This window comes from Carassius auratus, unplaced genomic scaffold, assembly GCF_003368295.1.
Source record: "Carassius auratus strain Wakin unplaced genomic scaffold, ASM336829v1 scaf_tig00023642, whole genome shotgun sequence".
NCBI lineage: Eukaryota > Metazoa > Chordata > Actinopteri > Cypriniformes > Cyprinidae > Carassius > Carassius auratus.
The window spans coordinates 49,624-71,336 of record NW_020525286.1 but is presented as its reverse complement, the minus strand read 5'-3'; the positions used below and the strand labels follow the sequence as shown (position 1 = coordinate 71,336).

The 21,713-nt window shown below is 37.6% G+C and overlaps 1 protein-coding gene across 1 annotated transcript in view; it reads right to left on the bottom strand.

Moving 5' to 3' along the window:
* Positions 1-21,713, bottom strand: part of LOC113077976 (laminin subunit alpha-5-like) — a gene marked incomplete at its 3' end in the record, with an annotated part of 46,119 nt that overhangs the window by 11,890 nt on the left and 12,516 nt on the right. Inside the window, 31 exon segments of the mRNA XM_026250230.1 lie at positions 826-941; positions 1,024-1,163; positions 1,248-1,374; positions 1,529-1,700; positions 2,079-2,176; positions 2,269-2,377; positions 2,792-2,955; positions 3,033-3,186; positions 3,270-3,373; positions 3,461-3,603; positions 4,790-4,919; positions 8,098-8,254; positions 8,337-8,436; positions 8,517-8,622; positions 8,706-8,758; positions 8,934-9,033; positions 9,352-9,404; positions 9,502-9,639; positions 9,723-9,857; positions 9,957-10,091; positions 12,305-12,442; positions 12,715-12,855; positions 12,975-13,019; positions 13,196-13,330; positions 13,537-13,627; positions 13,824-13,942; positions 16,464-16,579; positions 17,691-17,788; positions 17,874-18,044; positions 18,182-18,300; positions 19,256-19,373. Of these exon segments, the coding sequence (XP_026106015.1) occupies positions 826-941; positions 1,024-1,163; positions 1,248-1,374; positions 1,529-1,700; positions 2,079-2,176; positions 2,269-2,377; positions 2,792-2,955; positions 3,033-3,186; positions 3,270-3,373; positions 3,461-3,603; positions 4,790-4,919; positions 8,098-8,254; positions 8,337-8,436; positions 8,517-8,622; positions 8,706-8,758; positions 8,934-9,033; positions 9,352-9,404; positions 9,502-9,639; positions 9,723-9,857; positions 9,957-10,091; positions 12,305-12,442; positions 12,715-12,855; positions 12,975-13,019; positions 13,196-13,330; positions 13,537-13,627; positions 13,824-13,942; positions 16,464-16,579; positions 17,691-17,788; positions 17,874-18,044; positions 18,182-18,300; positions 19,256-19,373 (3,725 nt within the window).

The following is a 21,713-nucleotide window of genomic DNA, read 5'->3' as shown; positions in this document are numbered from 1 at the left end:
ATATTTATTCATATTTTAAATTAGCTTTTATTTTTACATTTTCAGTTTTCTTTTTCAATTTAAGTTTTAATCAGGTAACACTTTAGAATAACAGTCCATTAGTTAATGTTAGTTAACTACTTTAGTTAACATGAGCTAAACAAGAACAATCCTTCTTCAGCATTTATTAATCTTACTTTATGTTAATTTCAACATTTACTAATGCATTATTCAAATCAAAAGTTGTGCTTGTTAACATTACTTAATGCACTGTGAATTAGCATAAACTAACAATGAATAACTGTATTTTCATTAACTTACATTAACAAATATGAAGATATACAGTAATAAATGTATTGTTTATTGTTTGTTCATGTTAATTAATGAATGAACTAACATTAACTAATGGACCATTATTCTAAAGTGTTACCTTTAATAATTTTGTTAGTTCTTTTGTTATTTGTTATTTTCTAAATATTTCTATCAATCTTCAGTTTAGTTTTATTTAAGTTTTAGTTTTAGTACTTAAACTAGTAGCCTAGGAAATATTTCAAATTTTCATTATTTAAGCATTAGCTTTTCATCTAATACGTATATCTGATCTTACTTCAGCTTTTTTTCAATCACCAAAAATGATTTTTAATAGTTTTACTTAAGTTAACAAAAATGTAAATAATGTTGTGCATTTGTTTTTATATTTATTTAGTCACAATTGTACTGAATTTTAATATCTGTGATGTATTTACTTATCTATGGCCTACTTAAGGCCATAACATGAACATAATTATCACCCAGTATTTTTATATTGTGCATTCCTACATGTTTACACATGTAGAAGTATCATACTTGATGTGAAAGCTGTTTTGTCCACAGCTGCTGATGAAGTCGTAGGATTTGTCCAGTGGCTCCTCGTTCAGAAAGCTGGAGCTGTAAGTGCTCTCTGGCACCACCAGCACATAGTCCTGAAACACACAAAAGAACAAGAACTCTCGCTGTTTTTAGCAATTCATTTCACCTTTAGTAAAACATGAGAGTGACACTCACCAGCCACAGTGTCCTTCTGTCTGGAACACGCAGGGTCAGGATGACCTCATAGTCCGTCACATCCAGGATGATCTGGCTCTCTGACATCACAACACTACGACAACCATAACCATGAGGACAGAAGGATGCGTTGACATGACCTGGATTACAAAGAGAGACCGTCAGTAAAAGAGCATTCTCTGTGATCAAGTCAATAGTGAGTCTGTACTAATCTAGTTGCTCACCCTGCCATATGCGTCCTCCGTTGATGTGGACCTGGACGTTGTACGTTGGGTGCAGGGGCTGATGGTAATGCAGGATGAACACATAACGACCCAGCACATGTACATGTGTTGAAAACATCACAGCGTTCTGGGAAAGCAAGCAGACAAATGAACATCAGAAGACTTGAAGACATGCTTTTGTATTAGCATTTAAGAGTCAGAGAGAGACAAACTACAAGACAGGGGCACTGGATGTCAAGAAACAGTAAGACATCAATGACAGTGTAATGGGCCTGACGTACCTGATGAGGGTCCAGAAGCATGTGTTCACTGTTATCAGCAGCTGTTGGTGGTCTGGAGGTCAAGGGTCTGTCTGCTGATGCCATAATCGAACCCAGCACAGAAGAAGCCTGTCCCTCTTTTAGGACCAGAGACTGAGGAGGATTCTGGAAACGAGACGGGATGCAGGAGCCGCTGGACAACAGAGAATATAAGACATGAATACGAATAGGAGAAAGCCTACCGTGATAAATAACATACGGATATACTTCACTTTGATACCTAAAATAGCAAGAAATCATGGAAATGTTGTATGATCATAGGTACTTTTAACTGTGAATATGTAAGATAGTCAAATGTCATCATTTAGAAATGGCTGAAAAATAACACTTTAATAAGCTCAGTGCTTGCAAGGCAGTGAAATCATTTTCTTTGAGGTAAAATGGTAGTTGGAAAAACTGTGCACAGTAAAAAACAATACAATGAAATAAAAAAAAAAAGAAAAAGTGGTTAGTACACCAAACAATTAAAACTGGAATAGACAAGTGCATGCATGTTGTGTGTATCAGTCACCTGTCTGGAGAGAAGTGCCCATGTGTGCTGATGCAGTGAACGCTGGGCTTCAGGTACTCCATGGTGAACTGAGCACGAGGGACGAGGAACACTTTGTGCTGGAAGGGAAATCAGACACACACTTGTAAATGCCATGTTTACAGTGAACACAAATAGACAGATAGAAGCAGAAAAAAACTATAACTCTCACGAGGAAAAAACTGCTTCTGTCTGTGCTAAGCTGGATATCAGCATCTGTGGAGAGATTAAAGACCGCCACACGCTTCTGGTCATCTACAGACACGGCACGGCACAGGAAACTACACACACGCACACACAGAGGCACATACACACAAATCAATCAGCCAATACAGAGAAAAATTGAGAGAAAAGAAAAAGACCAGTTGAAGAATTAAACGACAATCTCCTTGCTTCTTAAAGAATGATGAATATAGAACAATGGTTTATTAAAACTTGTGATGTTACATTAAAAGTGACTAATTTTACATGCATTTCACATGCAAACTGCCTAGCCAATCATAAAAGAGGTCATATAAAAGTCTTACAGGTATGGTGTCAAAAACAGCATGTTTAATTCTATGGGAAATGCAAACCAAACATTACTCGTTTGATGCAAAAACAAACCAAAATACAGAATACGACCCCTTCAAGCTGAGTACGAATACCTGAAGGACAAAAGAAAAGGCAAATGCCGCAGTGTCACACAAACACACCTGTATTTGCAGTGGAGCAGGGTTATCTCCTCTAGATGAGTGCTTTCACCCGGGGAATCAACAGACACAATGAAGGTTTGAGGAAACTGATCTTCACTGGCGTACTGGACCACCAACACATACTCTCCAGGAACAGGGACACGACCACGCAGCTGAACTCTCATCTGAACGCACACATTGGGTTTTATTTGTATGTGCATGTTATTCCTGTGATTTTCAGAAATGTTCACAACATGCTTACATCATTGCCTCTGCAGATGGCCATGCTGGGATGGCGAGGAGTGATCTTTTCAGTGCGGCAGGGTCTGGGCAGGTGATTATCAGACCTGCACTGGGCATCATCGCTGGAGACGGATGGGAACTCATCCAGAGACAGATACATGTACTGCAGACAGCTGAACACACAGAAGGACAGATTACTTCAGCAACAGTGCACATAACATGATATATGCGCACAAAAAGTTCCCGTTCTACTGACTTTTGACTGGCATCCTGTGGGTAGCTGTATGAACAGGGTTCAGTCACTTGAAGTTGCAGGATAGGAGCCTCGTAATATGCACTGGGCAACAGCACCAGGTAGTCCTGCAGAAAGAAAGAGACGGAGAGAGTGTTCAGGGTGTGTTTATGCAGGAATAATGCAGAAAGCATCTTTTTTAGAGAAGGTCCTACCAGCAGAATGCCCTCCGCCTCAATAATCACAGTCCAGGTTCCTGGGTTCAAGACAAATGGCTCCACAAAGCTGTTCTGAGGCACGCTCACAAATGTGGGTTCTGAAGCGGGTGCAAAGACGATCTGTTTGGACTGCTCAGAGCCTGCAAAGAGAAGGATGGAGATGGAGACATGGAGTCACAGCACTGGATCAATCAATGCAATCAGTGCATTTAGGCTATAGCTTTTTTATCAGTAAGTTACATGTTCATTCATTATTAAACATAATTAAGATATCAGCTGTTGTACTAAAAGAACAGTTTATTTAAAATTAAAAGCAGTCAGCATTTACTCATGAGGACTTTCCGTTTTTCTGTGAAACACAAAAGGAGAGGTTTAGCAGAATGTCCGAGCTGCTCTTTTCCATTCAATGAAAGTAGAATGGGATGAAAGAATCCTGTCCAAATGCTAAAAAATACATAAAACCACATGCAAATTAAAAGGGTCAAAAGATTTGATATCTGTTAAAACGAATCTGAACTGCTTCCATAAGATTAGACTTTATTTATCTATTACAGCAGCCAAGCCAAACAATAGTGTCTTAACAGATGTTGGAACAGTTTAGAAGCAAATGAAATGGCATCATTATGAGAAAAAACAAAAACAATGTATAAACTGTTTTCCTTCTAAAATTTTGTAAATTACTAACAAAAGAAGAGGAAGGGGGAATTACTATGAAACAAGTATATCAAGACAGCTTTTGGAGTACAGGAGTAGAGGAGTACAGTTATGGAATAATTTATCAATAGCATTTAAAATATAAACAGAATTGCAGCTACAACTTTTTATTTTGTGCAATAGTTTGTTTAGGGTTTACACAGTTGGTAATTCGCTGAGTGTGTATTTATTACATATATATGGAAGCCCATATCCGCCACTAAATAAAAAAATACAACAAGGTAATTGGTGCAATTCTGACTTTTTCTTTTTTTCTCATGATTGCAAGTTATAAAGTCAGAATTTTGAGAAATTATGAGAAAAAAAGTCAGAATTGTGAGATAAAAATTACCTTGTTTTATTTTTATTTGGTGGTGAAAATGGGCTTCCATACATACATGTTTTATATTTATGTGTTATAAGTTTTAGATTGTTGATTTTTGGATTTCTTAGATTCTTAGTAAAAGCTTAACAAAGGGATGCATGCAGCAAATTAGCTATTAACTAAAATAAAAAATAAAGTCAAATAATCAAATAAAGTAAAATTCATATGTCTCAATAGAAATGTCAAAGACCTCTCCTTTGGGTTCACTGAAAGAATGAAAGTCCTGCACACTGAACCACCGTGTTTACCTCTTCTGCTGTTCTGATAGGCTGTGATTTTACCATTCGACACGGCCAACCTCGTGTTTACATATCTGAGGATGAAGCGTGTGAGATACATGTCTGCTTCACGCACGTGCACCGTCATTTTAACTGTATTCTGAGATCAAGGACAAGAAAGACAGGGAGAAGAGGAGAGAGAGGGGAAGAGGAGGGTGTACAACATGATCTGTGTTAAAGACCCGAACTGTGGCTTTCTGATCAAGATGGGTGTGATCTGAGATGCAGGTTGCGGTGGGAGTATGTCTTGGACATGGGGAGAAGAAGGAGGGTTTGTGAAAAGAGCAGGAGAGCAAAGGATTTAGGTGTGGAGGAAGAAAGAAGGAGAAAAACTGATCAGTAAAAAAGAAGGGTGCTCTAATACGTACATTTTCCACAGAGGAACCTGAACCAACCTGAACCAGAGACTAGAGAGACAGAGAGAGGCCCACAATAAGCAAAGAAACCACCACCAAGCAACACTTCAACCCAACACAGCAGCCAATAGCCATGTTTCCACTGTCGAGCTTAAACCGCCGTGCTAGCGCGTGCCAGGGCCAGTCGCGTTTCCACTGTCACTTCCGGGGCTTGATTGTGCCTCGCCGGGGCTTCCTCGGGGCCAACGGCCAGGGTTTTTTGGCCTGACGAAAACCTTGGGCCAAAGCGGGCCAGCTGGGGCTAGAGGAGGGGTTATGAACAAAGGCAGAGTTTCTCCGTGTCTGGAGAGCGTCAGCGTGGATCATTTCAGAAAGATAACAGCTTTAACACCAGCATTAAAGACTTTTTAAAATAATTTGAGATCAAAACTCACTATTAGTTAGCAGCGAGTGATTGAAACAACTTGATCCAATATGGATTAATCCCTAAACAAGGCAGAAATATTTATGAGCGATATAAAAGAATATGCACGATAAACGTTTCCATAGTAAACATGGTAAATGCAACTACTTTTACTTTTATTTATTACTTTTATTTAGTAACATATTTATCTATCGTCTTGTCTCGAGAGTTTAGTTCCACATAGCATAGCCTACAAAATATTATAATGATTTTTGTTCGGGAGTTTTTATACAAACATAGAGGCTGCACTGTGGATCATTTCTATAACACCAGCATTAAACACTTTTTAAAATAAATCAAGCTCAAAACTCTCTTTCGGTCAGCAGGTTTGCAATAACTTGATCCGATGTGAATCAATCACCATACCATGCAGAAATATGTATAAACGATGCAAAAGACTATGCACGCTGGGCATTAACATTACCAGAGTAAACATGGTAAATATGAACCGTTTGAGGAAATCAGACGATAGCTCCTTATTCTCTATCACAATCGTGTATTTATTAAGTAACTTATATTATCTGTCATAAGTCTCGTCTTGAGAGTTTAGCCCCACGTAGCCTATCATAAAAATATAATAATGTTTTTTGTTCGGGAGCTTTTATAAAAATAGAGATATTATCATTCATTCTAAATGTGACGGCTACTGTGGCTACAAATAAATAGAAACAGACTCGACTGAATAAGCAGGCTATTTTCATAAGCGTTAGAAAATAAATAAATAAAATAGAAATAAATGTATTTCTGTGTGATTAATTCTGAGTCCTGATAAATTAAACCAATATGATCAATGTATCATTTATTCTACTATAGTAAAACATCGATGCCTTTGAATTTAAATATTTACCAAAGCATGCAAACAAAGGCCGCTTTTATCATGTTCGTTTTGTGATCGCACATGTTCCAGTGATTTACTTCTTAGTTTTCTGATAACTTGTCTATGTTGATGAAATGAAGGCGTTTTGTGAGTGACGTTGTTCTGAGAGGCGTGTAAAGGGCGTGTTTTAGTGATCCGCAGCAGAGCTTCAGGCCCTGACTGTGGAAACCCTGCGCTATTCTGGCCTCGGTGCTACTGTCCCGTGTCTATTTGACCCGCCCGGCCCGCTTTAAGCCCTGGCTCGTACTGGCCCGACAGTGGGAATGCGGCTATTGTACACAAGCAGCACCAATCAAAAGGGATAGAAGCCCTCAGCTAAGCCAAAGACACAGTGCATTTCAATAAAACATCACACAACACTACATCTCAGTCTAATTGTACACACATGCATCTACTTGAACATCTTGAATATCTATAAAATGATAATAAAAATGTTTAATATATTAATTTTAAAGATCTAACATTCATTATATTCAGTTATTCATAATATTCACACTTCTATTATAATTAACATAATTATATAACCTAATTTAGTAGTATCTTCAACATGAAACATATTTTACTTCTGTAAAGTGAAGTATTTCTGAGTGAAACAGGATATTAAATAATAAAAAAGTACTTTACAAAAAAAGTAAATACACAAATTGCTACAATATCTAATATTTAATATCTAATAATATGTACTAATATAATAACGATGATGATTAGGTTTGATGATAATGATAATAATTAGAGCCTGAGCACTGCGGTGCGAAGACACTATTATAATTGCTCCGTTTCTTCTTCTTATTATTGTTTTAACTGTTGTTGTTGTTACAGATTTCTTCTTCTTCTTCTCCTCCAAAAATAAAAATAATTTGCAATAATTATAATGATGATTAATAATGATAATAATTAGGGTCCGAGCACAGAAGTGCGAGGACACTATTGGAATTTCTCTGCTACTTATTATTATTATTGACATAACTGGTGTTATTATTAGATTTCAAATAAAAACATTATTAATAAGAATTATAATTATTACTGTTGTTTTTATAATTTTATTATTAATATGTTAGATGATATCATTATTCTAGCTATTTTTTATTATTATTGACCATTCAATTTGTTGTTGTTTTATAAATGTTAATTATTATTATTATTAATAATATTAACAGTTATTGTTGTTTTTATTGTAGTTTTAATTATTACTATTATTGATAATTATTGTTAATATAATTCTATATTATTTTACATAATATTAATAATAATTATTACAAAACAATAACAATACAATTGTATTAATCGATAATATTTATATAATGTATATATTATATAGAATAATATTTTCTTAGCAAATTAATAGTGTTGTTGTTACAATTAAAATAAATAATTATTATTATTTTAGATTATTAAGAATAGTATTATCATTTTTTATAAATTACTATTATTATTATTATTATTATTATTATTAAAACTCTTGTACTTGTTATTGTAGTTTTTATTAACATTACTATATTATCATTATTATAACAATTTGTTGTTATTATTATTATTTACCATTCAGTAGTATAATAAATTGATTTCAAGTGTGTTAGTGTACCTGTATGGGAGACATCTGGGCATATCCCCTCCAGCTGAAGCTCTCAAACTCCAGAGGACTGTAACCAAACCTCACTGGACGTCCATCCATGGTGGTGCCTTCCTCCACCTCAAACTTCATATGGTGCAGGTCTGGGAAATAATGATCCGGCCGGGGTCTAAACAAACACATCAGAGTCATGGCAGCCAGCCACACATAAAAGTGATCACTGCACACTGTCTGCTATATCTGTCACTCACTGGCTGCATTTGGGTCCCTCCACGTTGGGTCTGCATCGACATCGCCCGCCCAACTCATCACACGCCTGCCCAACAGATCCTCCAATGTCACACTGGCAGCCTGCATGCACACAGGGGCCAGAGTTTAACACATCTCTTCATTTCACTATTTAAAATGTCTGCTCGGAGCTGATTTTGTACCTTGACACCCAAAGTAGTTGTTCTTCTGAAGGCTGAAGTATCCATCCTTGCACACATCACATGTGCCACTGCACAAATTGGGTTTACAGAAACACTGGCCGGTGCTCTGATTTACACACAGATTCAGGTTTGTTTACTACACTCTTAAATCGCATTTGTAAGACTGAGTTATTATTTATATTTCCATACCTGTGTGCACTCTGCAACCTCACTCATAGTTCCTAATGTATTACAATCGCAGCCTGCAAAAACAATCATAATATATATTTGCAGAAATAAATAATCTTTATTAAATAATCTGTATATAATCATTTTATATACAATTTAACTAATGAGCTACAGATTAGAAAATTACATTGCCACCAAAAAAAAAAACAATGGCAGTCATTTTGCACCGTGTGTCCAAACTTCTCTTACTTGAGCATCCATGGACTGTATCAGGAGAAAGATTCCAGTAGAGAGGCTTACAGCGATCACACGCCGCCCCCTCGACATGCGGTCGACACTCGCAGGAGCCCTGAGAAACACAAAACAAGCACTGAGAGTCTGGACAGGAACTGATGCAGTGTACACTCTGAACGGTACAGTATGCAAATGTGTTTGGCGGGTCTATCACACTTCAATGCAACATCAGTCTTTTTCTCTGACTGCTGATTTGCTACAAACTGCACACTGTCGTTTCACAGAGTCTTTTGTTACATTCACCAAATACTCAACATTTGAGCAGATATGCGCAGTATGAAAATCATGAATAATTTACAGCACAATATGCTCTGTGCTAGAACTCCATTTTAAACGTGGCCTTGTTTAATGTAGAAAGCTCAGTTATACTCACCACAGTGGGTAGGATGTTATTATGAACAGAGCCTGCTGGGTTACAGGTCCCGACTATAGCACAGAGAGGAAAATCATCAGAAGTACTTTTAATTCATGCAATACACAGTACCCTGAATATTGTTTGTGCAACTGGTTTGAGTTCGATCACCTTGGCAGAGGGGAAAGCCATATGACCCAGGACTGCAGCTGTCACACCTCTGACCCACAATGTTTGGCAGACAAACACACTGACCAGACACTGGATCACAGGAGCTGAAGCGAGAGCCCTCCACTGAACACTGACACGCTGAAACAGAGAGATCTCAATGTAAACCGCAGACAGTCTTTCCCTTGGTAGTGTTGCACTGTGATGAGAGTCATGTGACTTACGTGTGCAGCTGGGATAGGAGTAATATCCGGGTGCACACTGGTCACATTTGGGGCCACTGTAGTTGGGTCTGCAGTTACACTGACCCGACAAGTTACAGTTGGAGTCCAAAGACGTGCGAGGGTCACAAGTGCACACTGGGAGATAGAATCAGCAAAGTTACAATCGAGATAATACAGACGATGAGCCTGCAAACATAAGACTGGGCCTTTCTTTAATGTGTGTGTGTCTCTCACCCTGGCAGTTTGGATATGAGTGTATCGCTGAGCGACACTGATCACAGCGAGGACCAGTGAACTCTGGCCTGCACAAACACCGACCAGCCGCATCGCATATCTCAGGCATAGAGCCCACAACACTGCAACCACAATCTACAGAGAGAGAGGGGGGGGGGGGGAGAGAGAGAGAGAGTCAGAGAGAGAAAGAGAGCGAGAGCATCAAACTGAATTAAATGTGAACCGTATGTATTCAACAAGAAATGCTTTTGCAATCCAGTTAAAGCTGCAGTCGGTAACTTTTGACGCTTTAGCAGTTAATAAACAGAACTGCTTGCGTCTTGCGGAAGAACATCGTAGCCGGAACTACTTCTCTCTGTTTATGTCTATGAAGAATCACAAAGGTACTGGGTTACTCCGCAGCGGTACCCCCGAAGCAATCTAAAATAGTCTGAATATAAACACTTATTATAGGTGCACCCTAGTGATTCAGGACAAGCTAAAAACACGGTTTGGAAAATGGATTCATGGTGTACTTGTTTATTATATACATTTTTTCAACATTTTGAACACAAACAAAGTTACGGACCGCAGCTCTGATTGGTTGTTTTTTACCGGGAGCGATGGTATTCCTGCAAATGGCAATAGGACCACTGGGAGGAGCCAGAGGAGCTTGATTTTTTTCACAGATTATCTGTCTCATATTCTACTGTCAGGACATGATGACAGTTGTTACAAATATGTACAAAATGTTTTCAATTTAATTCATTCCTGAATGAATCAGTCAGCGTTGGGAGTAACGGCGCTTAAGTATAACGGCGTTACTAATGGAGTTTAATTTTCAGTAACGGAGTAATCTAATTAATTACTTTTCCTATCATTGCAACGCCGTTATCTTTACTGAGAGTGTAAAGTGTCGCGTTACTACAATTTGGTTGAATAAAGCGCGAGTTGCCTTGAGAGTGCAGGAGTGGGGATGATGACACCGTTGCAAATCCGATGATGATTGGCTGGGTGGGCGGTGCCCTGCTCACGCTGTCTCACTGCACGGCACACTAGTGATGTTCAATTTTCACCCAATTGTGATCCGAAAACCGATGCTTCATAGTGGGCGTGTTCGTTCATCATCTGGCTCAGCTCGGTGTTCATCTTCAGTTCTCTCTTCACAGCAGTTCATTCAGTGTACTGTTTGAGTAAATGAATTACTCCGGGATATTGGTTTATTCTGAGCGAGTGTCAGTCATGTTAAAAAGGTTAACAGCTTAAGTCATTTGTGGATTATTGCGTATTGGAGACGCAAACCGTTTCAAACGATTCAGTTCGATTTGGTGAACTCGTTCAACCGATTCAGAAAATGGTTAAATCAAACGATTCGTTGGCGAATCGGACATCATTACTGCACGCTCTCACTATAGCGCACTACTTCGCGTTGATTGAAATTAAAGGCAAGATTTCTGTAACATGCACGCTATGCCCAGGAAAAAATACTTCCAATAAAATATCCACGTCTATCTCAAGCAAATCAAATCTTATGAACCATCTCACATCAACACATGCTAACATGTTACTGTACTGAATATTTAAGAGTTAGATAGTGTTGTGTTTATTGTGCAGTAACGTTAGGCCTAATATACAGTTACAGATTTGCACTAATGGCCAGGTTTCCCTTTGTTTCTTTTTATCCAAGTTTAAATAGTTTGTCTTAATTTTGCACTCAAATTTTATTTTCAATATTATTTTTTTTATGTTTTTATTTCTATGCGTATCATACAGCAAGCTGCAATCTATTGAATTCAAATAAATACAGCATTTTCTAAAATACTAGTGTTTTTATTCTTCAATCAGTTAATATAAACATCTTATATTTTAAAGATGTAAAAGGACGTAATAGCGTTATAGAACATAAAAAATAACGTCACAGTTACTTTGCTGAGTAACTAATTACTTCTACAATGTGGTAACTGAGTTACTAACTCCATTACATTTTGGGAGAAGTAATTTGTAACTTAACTAATTACTTTTTTAAAGTAGGATGACCAACACTGGAATCAGTGTTTTAGAAAACAAATCTATTTGGTTGAGAGAACGAATCAAATGACTTCATTCAGATAGTCGTCTGACGCCACCTACTGGTGTAATGAAACTGCAGAAAGAGTGACTGAAACGTAGAGGCACTGATAAATCAAACAATAAAACCAAGAATGTGTGTTAAGAAAGTAAATAGGGTCTATTATAAATTCATACTGATGTTAAAAAGAGCAGTAAAAGAACAGGAGACAGTTATTGTGACTGTAGTGTAAGGTTCACGGTTTGGCTATAATCATGGGGGATTTTGAAGTTTAGTGAGATTAGAGTTGGCAAGCACTCACATTGGCACAGTGGGTAGTTGAAGTAGCCGGGTGCACACTGCTCACATGAATACCCCTGAAACCGACTCCGACACACACACTGACCCGTTATTGCATCACAGGACCCATCCAGACAGCCCTGGCCAAAACACTGACAGCCTGGGGGAGGGAAGAAGAGCTAGAATGTAGCCATGTTTGTATTGTATTGTTTGTATCATTGGGTGGTATACTGTGCTCCACGACACTCAAACTATGCACAAGATCAACAGCCGTTCAGCAGACAGACAAACACTGATGCGACAATCTGCATGTGTTTGGTCAGATGTCACCTGCTGCAGTGGATTACACAGTAAAGTTAGAAATGGGCAGAATGGAACAGCCGATCTGATCTGTGTGTGTGTGTGTGTGTGTGTGTGTGTGTGTGTCCTCACGCTGGCAGCTGAGGCCGAAGTGACCAGGAGCGCAGGTGTCACAGTGTTCTCCAGTGAATTCAGGTTTACACACACATGTATTGGTGCGAGGGTCCGGCCTGCAGGAGTTCCCTTCTGTACCTGCAGCACTGCACTCGCAATCTGCACAGCACAAGAACGTGACGAAAAAGTATGAGAAATCAATGAATAAGAATAAGATTGAATCCAGGTTGAATCAAAAATTTATTTCCGAAATAAACGGAATCAAATCAATGTCTTACTGATGATTTCCGCTGCAGGTCTGGCCTCTCCTCTGATGTAGACCTCTGACAGAAATAAACACATGCAAACAAACTGTATCATCAACGAGGAGAATTTCTTTTCACGCATATATACACTTGTTTGAGAGCTGTTTAGAGGTTATTATCCACGCTGGATGAATTCAGCTGAAACATACTGCCTCAAACCTTCATGAAAGCTTCAGAGATACACAGAAACTTACGGTAGCATTCAGGGAAGCCTTCGTATCCCTCCGCACATGTGTCACAGTTCTCGCCGGTGTAATTGGGTTTACAGTAACAGCGTCCGGTCAGATCCTCACATCTGCCATCAGTGAACTCAGACTCACACCGACACTCTGCAAAACACATGAGGGAATCATGGAAAAGCAAGCAAAAGAAAGGAACATGCTTTATCAGTATCAGTATGCATGCATGCACTTCAAATTCATTCATATTTATGCATGACCAGTGTTGTTACTAACTAAAACTATAATCTTATATCTATATAAATATATAAAATACTAAAACAATACTGTGTAAGTGTGCATGACTGGAGACTCACTTGAACAGGCCAATGGGGACTCCAGAGGATGATCAGCTGATCTGTAGTACCCAGGAATACAGCGCTCACAGTTGATGCCTGTGGTGTGATGCTTAGAAACAATAAAAATCATAGGATGTACTTGCAAAAACATCAACAGCTGTTTCCAAACCTTATAAGCGTGCATTTGATGCCCACAAATGTTGTATGTATTTAAGTTGCCCATGGTGTCTAGGTAGGTCTTGAGCCACAGTCAGTGTATCTGTACCACTCTGGTGTTATTAGTGTGTTTGTACAGCTGAGCCCACCTGGCATTCGATGCACACTCCTCCGCCCCTGTACTGGCCCTGCATGTTGAGACTGGCTCTCCGCTGGTCGATCTCTGGATCATAATAGCACTCTGATGAGTGTCTGTGGCAGTTACACGCTGCAAACACACACACAACACAGTTATCCCACTATATAATCAGCCTGAAGATGAAACACGCTGAGTGCTTAATAACTCATCTGGCAGTGCAGAGATGTACGATATACAATAAGGACAGATATTAAATACTCCTGAAGAGTTCTGACTGTCCCGAGAGGAATAATGATAACAGAGAAGGGAAAAAGTAAGAAAAAAAAAAGAGTCATTAGCAATGGGTGAAGTTAGCAAAGGAACGTATTAACAAAATGAAAGCAAAAAGCCCCAAGAAGCCATGGTTTATAACAGCTAAGAAACCCTTAGCTGTTATAAATTCACTGTAAACCACGGCTTCAAGGGGCTTATTTCTTTCATAAAACAGTTATTCAATATATGTAGATATATGCAAATAAAGTGTAATGATATACATAAAAACAGTATTCTTCCACCAAACAATGTAGTTCCTCAGAAACAGTTGTGATTCCTACAAAGTAGTTGGCGAACAACACACAGAAGTAAACAAATGTTTGTGTTTATAGTGTAATTTACAACAGCCTCAAACGTGGCTCAACCAATCAGAATCAAGGTCTGGAACTATCTGTTTTATTTAAAAAAATACAAACACCCAGAGAGTGAAGCTCTTAAAAGTACTGTGGGACTGTTTTTACAGCGTGTGAGAGAAGCCAGACTGGATTAGCATCTGTATGAGCTCACAGCAGACTCTGATGTCTTACTAAAGCAGAGACTACACTCATCCTGAACTGAACTATTTACATTTATAAAGATATCAGGTAGCTATTTTTACGTGGAGGTCTAGGATTGCTGCTTAACAATAAATAAATAAATAAATAAATAAATAAAAATAAAAAATAAATTATCAGTTTAATAATTAAAACTAAAATATTTATAAAATAAAATACACATATTTTTAGAATTGTTAATGTTTTTAAATTTAGTTAAAATAAACAATAAAATAGCACAAATTTTCAATTAAAATGTATAATAAATCACTTTTCGAATAGACAAATCAAGACTGACTAGTTTTTTTTTTTTATGTAGCTAAAGAACAATAAATTTCCCCGTGTGTTTTCATTAATATGATCTGTTTTGTGCAAATGAGTTAATAGGCATCTGTTGCATGAATCATAATTATCTGTCTGGTGTCTATAAGCACAGCATACAGTATATTTTCGAAAAATTATATATTTATTGATAGGTCACGATACAATGTAATGTTGACTTGTTTTAAAGGCTAATATAGTCTAAAGTTCTGTTTTGAAATGGTTTATATTTTAAAATTGGTTAAGTTATTAAACATATTTGTGTATTTACAAACATTTGAACAATTAACTGCTAAGAGAAAAAGACCTTTCTCCAGAAGTATCTTTGCTCATTCTCTCTCGCTGCTGGGAAATCCAACATGGCGCCACATATCACATGACACTCAGAATTCACTGGAACTCTGGAAGTCACACTCATACTTAGGGCCCTATCTTGCACCCAGCGCAATTGACTTTGTACACCGACACATGTGTCATTCCTATTTTGCACCCGCGCAAAGCGCGTTTTTCCCTCCACAGAAGCACGTCGCTAAACTAGTGAATGAACTTGCGCTCCCTGGGCGGTTCAGCGCAAAAAAGGAGGCGTGTTCCGGCGCAAACAATCCCTGGTGCTATTTTGCTGTTCCATTAAACAATTGCGCCACTGACCAGAAAAAACCTAGTCTAAAGTCAGTGGCGCGTTGCGCGTTGTTCATTATGCTATTTTAAGGGCGCATGCTTAATATAGCGTGCACAATGCGCAAACACTTTGCTCATGTAATCTACACAGATGCAACAGTTATTTTTGCAAATCATAAATTGTTACACTAAAAAAATATTAACATATGAGATGACGGAAATCATTGTGGTGTGCCACGAAGATGTGAAAAAAATAGGCATAAATCTAGCTTACAAATTATTCAGGCTAATTATTCTCCCATCCCCATACAACACAACTTCTCTGTCTTTCACTGCTCTTACAAGAACATCAGTCTCCTCGGCTGTGAACCGCTCCTGGCGTGCGCCTGGTAAATACCCCATAATAATAGCAATCCATAATGGAACTTGCGCACCTGCTTTTAAAGGGAATGTTGGATGACGCTCTGATTGGTTTATTTCACGTTACGCCCAAACCACACCTATGAATAATGAAGCTACTTCAGACCAACCCATTTTAGATTTGCGCCGGGCGCAAGAGGCATTTATCCCGCCGGGAAAATAGCAACAGCGCCGAGACCTGCCCACAAAGTTACTTGCGCTTCGCGCTTTGACACTTGCGTTTCAGATCGTTAAAATAGGGCCCTTAATGACTAAATGTAATTTCTATTCATACATAATGCACAATACATAAATGTCATGTATATTAACACATAAGAGCACTGTTAGAAAGAATAAAGAAAATGTTGTTCTGTGATCAAGAAATAATCTCCCACAGGAGAGAAATCATGTTTTGTTCACACTGTGTCGAGGAGGGTCCTATCTTTTTGTTTTGTTGGCTGACTCACGTTCACATTCGTTGGCGCTGGAAGTCGTGGCTGGTTTCCAGGGGTACTGGTTGTAGCCGGGGCAACAGCGTTCACATGACGGCCCACAAGTGTTGTGCTGGCAGTCACACTGAAGCCTGACATTAAAGACAAATCACAGGTTAACAACCATACAAGTTTATATCTTCAAAACTAAAATTAATGAGCTATTTGAGTAAATTTCTAGTTTTGTTATATGTATGTGAAGAAATGTATACATTATATACATGCATTTTGTTAATGTTTAAGAATAGAATTTTATAGAGAAATTCCCATTGCCATGTTTGACGGTTAGTATGAGAATCACTCTTCTCCTCTTTCTGTCTCAATCTCGAGGGGCCACTATATGCAAATGCTAAAGTACTTCATGTCTATGGGCCTCAAATGAGCCACGCAAGAGTCTAAACTTCTCACTGACCTCGCAGCTTCCAGGAAAAGAGTGAATTAGAGAGAAAGCGAGAGAGTCTTTAAAACCTGAGAGTCTGAAAGGGTTATAGGGTTAGTTCACCCCAAAATGAAAATTCATCCATCTTCTACTAATCCTCGAAGCATCCTGGGTGTGTCTGACTCTCTTCTTTCAGAATAATCCAATCGAAGTTATATTAACAACTGTCCTTGCCCTTCAACGGGGGTAAGAGAGTGTTTGTAGTCAACAGTTCAGAAGACGTGAAATAAAGTGCATAAAATTCATGTCTTCTGAACTGTTTGAACACATTGAAAGGCTTAGAAGAAGTCTTCGATTTGAAAGTCTAATTGATATCTTTGATGGTAAAGCTACATTTTCAGGATCATTACTTAGTCTTCGGTGTCATTTAATCCTTGAGTAATCGATCTATAATGACGATTTAGTGCTCAAGAAACATTTCTTATTATCTTATTATTATTTATCTTGAAAACAAAACATTCTTTTTCAGGATTCTTTGAAGGGATAGTAAGAGATGACTCAACTTTCAGTAGTTTTCAAAGAACAGAACGTATTTGAAATGTTTTGTAACATTATAAATGCTTCAAATTAGTTTTGAACAATTTAATACAGTACATCCCTGCTTCATAAAGGTATTAATATCTTTCAAAAAACCTTTGAATAGTAGAATAGTAGTACGAGTAGAGGAAAGTGATGAATCGTAAAGCTTCTTGAAGGTTGTGGCACATTGGAGCCTGGCAGGATGTTCACATGCTCAGATGCGATGGTTTTTTTAAGTCACTTACCTGTATGGGTCATTGGGGTCTTGGGCGTTACAGGCCTCAGCGTGGCCATTACACACACATCTCCCTCCAATACTGATGTCTTTAATACTGTAGTAATACTGAATAGTTACAGATATTAAATTTTACATGAATGTGATAGCGTTTCATTTGTAATTTCTGTCCATTCATAAAACTGAATCCTACTCTCCGTGTGACGGTGGGGTCTCTCAGGGCTTTGCCCATCAGGTGTCCCAGCAGTGTGTTGGTGCGCAGGAAGCGCAGGCGGATGTTGGTGGCCTTGGTGAACTCCCTCAGAACAGGAGAGTAAGAGAAGTTCTTGGCACCCGGACGTCCGTTCACCAGAGACACCACAATCTGAACGTGTGATTTAACAATCAATAAAAAGTCTGACTTCACAATCATAACTAAAGTATAAACACTATAAGTATAGAAGTGCAGGAGAGAAAGTGGGCAGAAGTCAGTGTTGGGGCAGAGTTTGTCTGTGTCTGTACCTCTCCATTCTCCAAAGGGACAATGCGTGAGTACTCTGTCGTACAGATGATATCGTCATCATGGTTGATCCTCTCGATAGTTCTCTGGCCAAACCGCTCGATACAGTCTGTCTTAGAGGCTGGAGCAAAAACAAAGGCGTAAACAAACTTCCCTTGCAACGACATCTCTGTCACTCACATAAAATCCAAAAATCAATTCCTGGACAAAGTCCTGCTCTATTTTATTAAGTTTTTTCCAAGAAGCTGTTTCACCAGGAAATAGCTCATATGTGACCCTGGAGCACTAAACCAGTCTTAAGTCTTAAGACACTTTTAGCAATAGCCAAAAATACATTGTATGGGTCAAAATTATCGATTTTTCTTTTATGGAAAAAATCATTAGGATATTAAGTCATGTTGGATGAAGATATTTTGTACATTTCCTACGGTAAATATATCAAAACTTAATTTTTGATTAGTAATATGCATTGCTAAGAATTAATTTGTACTTCAGCTGAGATTTTCTCCGTATTTTGATTTTTTTGCACCCTCAGATTACAGCTTTTCAAATAGTTGTATCCCAGCCAAATATTGTCCTCCTAATAAACCATACATCAATGCAAAGCTTATTTATTCAGCTTTCAGAAAAATTTCAGTTAAGACTGGTTTTGTGGTTCGGTTTCATGTCGGCTTTAAGTAAATTAGTGGACTTTGAACATTAATGGACTTTGATTCGATTATTAATATCTTTAATGACAATTCCATGTAAGAATGTGAAAGTATGAGGAAACACAAGTTAATATTGATACTTGTACTGTAATAGTAACTTATGAAGATTTTTAAACGTCATAAATAGAAAATAACCATTTTAATAAACATGTTTAAACAAAACATAATACAAAGGTATTTCAAATTATTATTAATAACCATTAATAAAAATAAAAAAATAAAATATAAATTAATATAAATTATATATTAATATTAACAACATATGAGTATAAATATAATTTATATAAATTATGAAATTAATAGAAACGATATAAAGTGCATAACAGCCAAGTACAATGATAAAATGCTCATTTCAGTTATACTCACAGGCGAAGAACTGCCACGGCTTGTATGTTTTCCCAAAGTCAATGGAGTGCTCCAGCACCCACAGGTCCGGCCGGGGCGAGTTGGCAAATTTGATGAGCACATATGCAACATGGAAAAGCTGGCAAGAATAAAAAGATTTTCAGTGTAGGTCCACATATGAATAATGTCTTATATGAATAATGCCAATGAAATTCCAGCAACTTTTCACATGAAGTCATCACACACAAGCTCAAAAACAGATGAGCCTGCATTAATAAGAGTCAGATATGATTGTGAGTTGATATCAATGCCAAAGCAATGTTGTTTTTACGTGACTGATGGACTGATAAAAGTCACTGAGGTTCACAGATTTTCTCCCGCTGTGACTAAATCAAAGACATGGACATAACTGGACTCTTTTCGTTTGGTTTGGATGGGTTTGCTGCAGCATGAAGTCAGTGTTTGAAATGTTCAATGAGATGTCCAGATTCCCTTGGGCTTAGTGATCGCAAAAATTCCTCTGTTGAATGCTTTCTGAATTTGCTTTTGTGTGTGATAAGAGTGGAAGCACATAGTCAGAGGACACATGAATGCTATGTCAATCATCGAGCACCTGAAAAACCATGTCTGCACATGCTTTAGCGTGACAGAGATCCAGTATGTAGAGGGACGTCACATTCATGCCCCTCACCCTCATCTATACTCTTTTACAACTTATTAGCCTATATTTTAGTGAGGGCCTTAAAAGATAATTGGTCATTTATTTAATTTATGTTGTACACAATATTCAGAGACAAAGTGACTTTAACAACACAAGCAATTTATAGATATATAGAGCAGATGAGAAGAGAACAATGTTTTATAAATAAATAAATAATTAAATACTTATAGAAGGTGTAGATTTGTATAGTAGTTTTATGAATTATTAAATTAATTTTAAATTTAAATAATAAAATAATAAATAAAAATGTATTTTGAAAATAAAGAAATCCATAAAAATGCAAACAAAAAAGAACAAAACATAAAAAAATCTTCACAATAAATGCAATGTCAATGCAACTAAACCACATGAAGGTAATATGGTAATGTTAATATAATATAACGTGTGTGTGTGTGGGTGTGCGTGTCATATATACTGTATATAGATAGATACAGATAGATAGATTTTGGTTGCTCTAGGTGTTGTTCTAGATGGTTGCAACAGGATTTTTTTGCATTGTCCAACAAAGGCAAACAATTGCACACCTTATTGTTTACTTTCTTGAAATTGTTAAGCCTAAGTGTGAGTAATAGTAATAATGATACTTAGCAAACACCACTATTCATGGACATGAAAATTTTGTTAAAGAAAGAACTTATAAAAGACCCACAAAGATCAAGTCAAGACTTGAAGTCAAGAGGCACATGGGTACAGATAAGGAATTTCTGGCTTCTCAAAGCTGTGGTGTAAGTAAGAGAAGACAAAATAATGAGTTAAGATAAGAGATAATGCAAAGCAGACAGAAGACAAGACAAGACCTATCGGTAAGCCCCTCCCCTTGAATGCAGATGAGCCAATGGCAGTCGAGTATCAGTTGCACAGGGAGCTGAACTCTGTAGGTAAGTTTAGGTCCCATAGAGAAACTTGCATCTTAGTTATGGGGTTTATGCTTCAAAACTGGAAAAACGATGTGCCTGTGGTTTCTCAAGTTCTCAAGTTCTCAAGTCTTGTACAGTCTAGGGCAAAATCACATAAATAAAGGTCTACATTTCACTGTCTCTTCATATTAAACTGGTTAAATGTAAATTAATTTAATCGTACCCTGTGATACATGAACAGTGTTGATCCGGGATGTCATTATCTGCTATCGTGAAGAATGTAACATGACGCTTCTCCCGCTTGCATTGCAATCTGTAAACCCTCACTTCCAAATGAATCCCCACAATATTAGTTTTAAAATTATATATTCCTCCAAGGCATATTTAAGTCCCACTTGAATGGTGGTCCTTCTGTGTCCAACATTTCCCAAAAAGATATAGGGACAAGGCTTTCACACTGACAGCTGTCATTGTAAGACTGTTTGTCTGAGTTCACAACAGTAACTAAGGGGGGCGGGGCTTACCGACAGGTCAACTGAGAGAAAATGAAATAAGCTAACTATGACTCCAAACCAGGATTTTGAAGATTAATACTTACACGTGCATTAATGGGTGTCCAGAACTCTGAACTCTGTTTACTGTAAGCATCTGAGCATGTGTGAACATGAGCAGACACTGCTAATCTGTACACAAAATACCAAATCACGACAAAACATAAGACCTGCATAGCTTTCTATTACGCTGATCGAATCTCTGCAGACTGCAGGTTTATATTTTATCCCAAACGTTTTCAAGTAAAGCACAAAAAAAGTATTTTTTTTAAATCTTCAGAATTTTCATTTTAAATTGAACTATTCATAAAGGTTTTAAAAAAAAGAAAAAGAAAAGCAAAATAAATTAA